The sequence below is a fragment of the Nipponia nippon genome, unplaced genomic scaffold (assembly GCF_047370975.1).
Source record: "Nipponia nippon isolate SJK-2023a ecotype South Korea unplaced genomic scaffold, ASM4737097v1 scaffold_7, whole genome shotgun sequence".
In the NCBI taxonomy this organism is placed as follows: domain Eukaryota; kingdom Metazoa; phylum Chordata; class Aves; order Pelecaniformes; family Threskiornithidae; genus Nipponia; species Nipponia nippon.
The window spans coordinates 42,565,743-42,571,895 of record NW_028262391.1 but is presented as its reverse complement, the minus strand read 5'-3'; the positions used below and the strand labels follow the sequence as shown (position 1 = coordinate 42,571,895).

Below are 6,153 nucleotides of genomic sequence, written 5' to 3'. Positions count from 1 at the left end.
TTTAGAAGTTCTTAACTTAGATAAAAGGGGTCTATGTAAAAAAAAAATACTGAGCAAACCAGTCCTTAAATTGTGGGGACTTGTTTGTTAATTACAGTAATTAGGAATGGAATCTGATCCTAAACTTTCTGATTTACTTTGAATTTCTTTTAATATGTGGTTAGGCCTTAATTTCAGAATGATTATAAAATGTGAGAGCATTTTAAGACTACAGAGGCATAGGTATCATTATTAAATGACAAACTTAGTTATACACTTCTGCTGTTTCATGCAGCACTGACCTTTTATTTTAAATGTCCATGGCCTATCCCTGTTTCTGCTGACTTCAGAGTCGGATAAGGCCCTTCGAAAACTCCGGGTATAAACTGCTCACCAGCTGCTATTCCCAACAATATTTTTCCCAGCAGGCAAAAAGTCCAGCTCTGGGTTTGTCTCTTTTCTGGGAACGGGTTCACTTGAACAGAACAAGCAGAATTTGGAGAGCCCGGTGCAGTTGGGGACACGTTACTCTCCACTCTGAAGTATCCAAAACTCACTCCTGCCACAGACCTGAGGCTTTTCCTCTGGATTGTGACTTTGTTCAGAGTTCTTCTTACTAGCGTTTTGGTTGTTTAGACGGTGCTACAGCTCCCTGTGGACCACTGAAGCACCCCGAGAGGCGGCTGCTGCCTTGAAGCCAACATGTATACTTATAGAAAATACTGACTGTATATAAAAAGAATTTAGGATTGATTTTTTTTTTTCTGTTGATAGTGAAAGGTGAAAAGTATATTCTGTAGTCTGTAAATTAATATGTTTCCCTGCTGTAATTACAGAATCCATTCTCCTGAGAATACTAGAGTGCAAAAGCCAACTGACTCCGCTGGCCTTGCTTTTGCTGGTGAAACAGAGGTTCACAGGTGCATCATGTGAAAGAAAAACAAGGGTTCCTGGTACATGGTAATTTCTTTCCTGTTTTAGACTTTGTTGATTATTTTTAATTGCAAGGAATCTGTCAAACCTTTTCTGAGCAAGGAATTTACTGTCACAAGTTTCTGTTTTACTAGAACATCCAGAACTAAGAATTGCAGCGGTTGTTTTTTTTCTCCAGCCATCGCTATGTTTGAATCATTTTCTCTACAAATCTTCCTGTAGCGATTTTAAGCCTGCACCTGCTCCAGCGGCCTTGACTTGTCCTTTCTCTATGCCAGTTTCAAAGGGACCTTCTGGACCAGCAGAGCTAAAGGCCCGTGGGCTTCCTAAGGTGGAGGTGTGCAAGAGAGGACAGATACATCTGCTCTGCAGGCTGCCAGGGATCGCAGCAGGACGGAATCGTGTGCATCCTCACCCTCCCGAGCTGAAGCTGGAAACGGGGGCTCCTGGGAAGGCTGTGGCTTTGCACAGGAGCTGCTGTAGGAACAGTCCCTGCTGTAGGAACAGTCCCTGCTGTAGGAACAGTCACTGCTGCCCTGGGAGAGGAGCGGCGGTGGCCGAGACATGCAGCTCCTCTCTCCAGACCCCCGCTGCGGGAGCATGCATCGCCTTCTCCGAAGCCGCCAGGAGACGGAGGCTGGGAAAGCAAACGGCGTCTCCGCGGAGGCTGGGAAGGCAGACAGCGATTCCGCGGAGGCTGGGAAGGCAGACAGCGATTCCGCGGAGGCTGCCGCCGCGGGGCCGAGCGCAGTCCCGGGTTACCCGGCTGCTGCCGCGCCGCGGGGAGCGGGGCCCGGCTGCGCCCGGCTTTATCGCGGGGAAACGCCGGGAGTCGGTCCGCGCCCGACACTGGCCGAGATTGCCGTGTGTGCATTTGGGGAAATCCGTAATTAAATTTACCTGCTTGATCCGTGCGGGGGGAGACCCGCGCGTTTAGCCCACCCTTCGGGGCACGGCGAGAGCCGCGGGGCTGCCGCCGCCGGGGCCGCTGGCCCGCAGGTGGCCCGGCTCGGGCTGTCCCGTCCCGGGAGGGCAGCCCCTCCGGCCCTGACGGACCGCCGGTAGGCGCCGAGGAGGGCAGGGCGGCTCCCGGCCGATCACCCCCCAGCAGAGCGGAGCGGGGGAGCCCCCGCCGCCCCCCGAGGTCTCCGCCCCGGCCCGCCGGGCGCCATCCCCGCACGGGTCCTAGCGCCGCCCGGGGCCGGGCTCCGCGGGCCCCGCTGTGAGCGGGCGAGCCCCGCGGGTGCCGCCGGTGAAGCCGGACCGCAGCGGGATGCAGGGCAGCCCCGCTCGCCTGCTCCGAGCCCGCCCGGCGACAGGGCGCTGCCGGCAGCTCACCACCGCCGGTGAAGCAGCGCCCGGGTCCCGCAGGCAAAGACGGCGGGGCGAATATTCCCGACTGGCCAAATATTTGCAAGTACGCGCGGATGATGGTGAACTTTGAGACTTTCTCCGTAGCGCGGCCGGGGAGCCGCTGGGTCGGAGCGCTCGGCGCAGGGGTGGGAGCGGGCGGTGGAAATGTACCAGCCGCCCTTGGCCTCTCTGCCCCGCCGAGCGGCCCCGGGCAGGGAGGGCGCAAAGTCCCCGCGCCGCTTCCCCGGGCCTCTTATCAGCGCGGAGCCTCCTCGGCGGGAGTAGCCCAGCGCCCTGCGCCCGCCGAGCTGGGGGCGGCGGCGGCGGGGGTCCGGGGCGTGCGGGCCGCTCTCCCAGCCGCGGCGGCTCCCGGGGGAGGGCGGGCGGGCGGCTCTGCCCGGCCAGGGCGCTAAGACCCGGCTGCGCGGTGGTCAAAGGTTCCCAGCAGGAGGTTGGACACTAGAGGGCGATCCCCGGCCCTGCTGCGGGGGTGTATATATACGGCACGCAGGACCGAGGCAACCCACTAGCAACAGGGCAGGCAGGCAGGCAGCGAGCAGGGCTCGGGCGGGCTGGGGCGGGGGACGGGCTCCGGGCGCGCCGCGCCGCGCCGTGCCGTGCCGTGCCGTGCCGTGCCGTGCCGTGCCGTGCCGTGCCGTGCCGTGCCGTGCCGCGCCGTGCCGTGCCGTGCCGTGCCGTGCCGTGCCGTGCCGTGCCGCGCCGCGCGGTGCCGTTCGCCGCCGAGGGCGGGGGTGCCGCGGGCTTGGTAGAGCCACCGCCGCCGCCGCTGCCGCCGCCCCGTCCGAAACCTGGATTGCAGGAGCCCTTCACCATGCCCGGCAGACTGTAGGTGCTTCATGGAGCAAGCCAACTTCTACGAGGTCGATTCCCGGCCCCCGATGAGCAGCGGCCAGCACCACCAGCTCCAGACTCCCCTGCCCGGCAGCGCCTACAGCTACAGAGAGGCTCCCTCGGCGGCGGCACCTGCTCCGGGCGGCGCGGAGCTCGGCGACATCTGCGAGAACGAGAACTCCATCGACATCAGCGCCTACATCGACCCCGCCGCCTTCAACGACGAGTTCCTGGCCGACCTCTTCCAGCACAGCAAGCAGCAGGAGAAAGCCAAGGCCATCCTGGCCGGGGATTTCGACTTCCACAGCATGCATGGGGCCGGCGCCGCCGCCTCGGCGCCGGGGCACCAGCAGCAGCACCACCAGCAGCCGCTCTTCGGCTGCGTGGCCGGCTACATGGACGGCAAGCTCGACCCCCTCTACGAGCGCATCGCCGCGCCCGGCTTGCGACCGCTGGTGATTAAGCAGGAGCCCCGCGAGGAGGAGGAGGTCAAGTCGGCGGCCCTGTCGGCCCTCTACCCCCACCACGCTCCGCAGCAGCACCCGTCCCACCTGCAGTACCAGATCGCCCACTGCGCCCAGACCACCATGCACCTCCAGCCCGGGCACCCCACGCCGCCCCCCACGCCCGTGCCCAGCCCGCACCACCCGCACCACCCGCACCCCCCCGGCGGCCTGCCCGCCGCCGGCGCCCTCAAGATGATGCCCGCGGACCACCGGAGCAAATCGAAAAAGACAGTCGACAAGAACAGCAACGAGTACCGGGTGCGCCGGGAGCGCAACAACATCGCGGTGCGCAAGAGCCGGGACAAGGCCAAGCAGCGCAACGTGGAGACGCAGCAGAAGGTGCTGGAGCTCACCACCGACAACGAGCGGCTGCGCAAGCGGGTGGAGCAGCTCACCCGGGAGCTGGAGACTCTGCGGGGCATCTTCAGGCAGCTGCCCGAGAGCTCGCTGGTGAAGGCCATGGGCAGCTGCGCCTAGCGCCCAGCCGCGCCGGGACTGGCGGGGCGGCCGCGCCCGCTGCCGGGCTGCCCTCGCTCGCCTATAGATACTATACATACCGGAGCGCAGCGATCTCAGATTGTTTCGAGGGGGGGAGGGGGTTGGTTTTCTTGTTTTGTTTCTGTTTTGTTTGTTTGTTTTTTAACAATTAACGACCAATACAAGAAGCCAGGCAGCTGTAGTATTACAAGGTTTGTGCCTTAGGGATGACACACGAATAAGCTGAAAACATGGTGGGTTTTATAAGGAGAAAGGCGAGGGGAGGGAAGAAATTCAAAAGCCCACGTGTCTACACAGGGTAAATAACAATAATAATAATAGTAATAAAGCACACGCAGCAATCCAGATGTGCCTTAAAAGCTGGCTGCAGGAGCTCGGGGGCTTTCTGTTCCCCCCAGCCTGGCAGGGCGCGAGGAAAAAGGATGATGGACGTGCGGGCTTGAGGGATAGGGCGTCTGGGGGTGCCGGCCGGGCCCTCCCCAGCTGGCCTGTGGTGCAGCAGGCGAGGGCAGCTGTGGGGAGGCCGGCAAGGAGAGGGCTGAGGCTGAGAGACACGCAGCGCTGGACGCCCCTTTGGAGCACTGAGGTGTGGGGCAGCTGCTGGACTGCTGCCAGGACTGTCCCAGCCTGGCTGGGCTGCCTCTGCCGAGCCCTGTCCCCCGCCTTGGCTGGGAGCAGGGCAGGGGCCACCACCGCTGCGGGACCGATGGACAGCCTGGGACTGACGGAGCAGCAGCTTGCGAGGGAGCGTGGTGAGCTCCCTCCATCAAAAGGAAGAGCGGCAGTGTCTTGTACTGTATGTCACGACGTGGCGAAGCACAAATGAATAAATACCTATCGATGCGGGTATTTACTACGAACTTTCAGTGTATTTTGCTTTATTCCAGGACATTTAGCTCCTCTTCACGTCTCTGTCTGTCCAAGCTGTGCCTCATGTAATGTGAAAGCCTTTCTGTGTATACTAGCTACACTTTATTTTTATTGCGTTTCTTAGATCTTTGCCATCACACAACTTTCGTATCTGGTGACAGAGACTATGCCCTTGTGCTGCAACGTTATTTTATTATTTGTATGGATGGGTGAGCGTGAGTGCGTGTTGCCTTCTTCACGTTGTCCTGGGCTGGCTGCTGCCTCCCAGCCCCAAGGCAGGGGTGCCTGGGAGGCAGCGCAGGCCGTGGGGCTGCAGGACGCCTGCAGTGGAGTGAGGAGGCTCGTCCCTGGTGCTGCAGCACCTTTGGACTCTGGAGCTTCTCCCAGGGTGAGGGAAAAATAAACAAACAAACAGGCCCCCTTCCAGGGAGCGCTGGTCATCACGCAGAGCATTTCTTCCTCATGTCGTAGCTGCACAAGAATTTGTCCAGTTGAAATGGTCATGATGGGAGAGGAGAACAAGGTGGAGACGTGAAGCTGTTTGAAAGCATGACAGCGCGAGCACAGTGCTGGGGCGGTGTGTATGCGTGTGCCGTGTGTGTGTATGGGTATGTATACGTGTATGTATATGCACACACATTGGTGGGATTTTTTTTTTTAATTCGGGGGGGGACTCCATATAAAGTTTGTCGGAAGTCCTGGTTACGTTCATAAATAAACAGCATATATTCTACCATAACCATTCGCCTCTCTGTGTGTTTCCAGTTCTTTTTCTGCAGCCGGAGTACGAAAGCCCCCCTCTTCCCCCGCACCACGCACCCCGCTCCCCGCCGGCACCCGCTGCCCCTGCCGGGACTGCTGACCAAAACGCCTTCGTGGAGCGCAGCTCCCTCGTTTTCGCCCCAGAGAAATAAATACACGGTTGCCTTTAAGAGAACGGCAATTTCCTAAATACTTGCGGTGTCAGACGTGTGCCTGTGAGTCACCCTTCGCTTAACCCTTCCACCCGCGCCGCGGCCGAGCCGGGGGCTCGTCCCGCCCGCCGCCCGCCTGCCGCCGCTCCCCGGCGGGCTTTAGGACGCGGCGAGAGGCGTCCCGGGGGGACGAGGACGGCGGCCGGGCGGCGGGGGCGCGCAGCCGCGGGCCCGGTCCGGCCTGGCTG

At 60.6% G+C, this 6,153-nt stretch overlaps 1 protein-coding gene across 1 annotated transcript; it reads left to right on the top strand.

The window, feature by feature from the left end:
• The first annotated feature begins 2,864 nt into the window (after window positions 1-2,864).
• CEBPA (CCAAT enhancer binding protein alpha) lies at window positions 2,865-5,730 on the top strand. The gene has a single exon (XM_087740211.1). It carries the CDS (start codon window positions 3,123-3,125, stop codon window positions 4,098-4,100), a length of 978 nt encoding a protein of 325 aa, XP_087596337.1. The 5' UTR covers window positions 2,865-3,122; the 3' UTR covers window positions 4,101-5,730.
• Window positions 5,731-6,153: the final 423 nt, after the last annotated feature.

Excerpts from the sequence above, each read along its gene's own strand:
- CEBPA (XM_087740211.1), top strand. The coding sequence starts at position 3,123 with ATGGAGCAAGCCAACTTCTACGAGGTCGATTCCCGGCCCCCGATGAGC.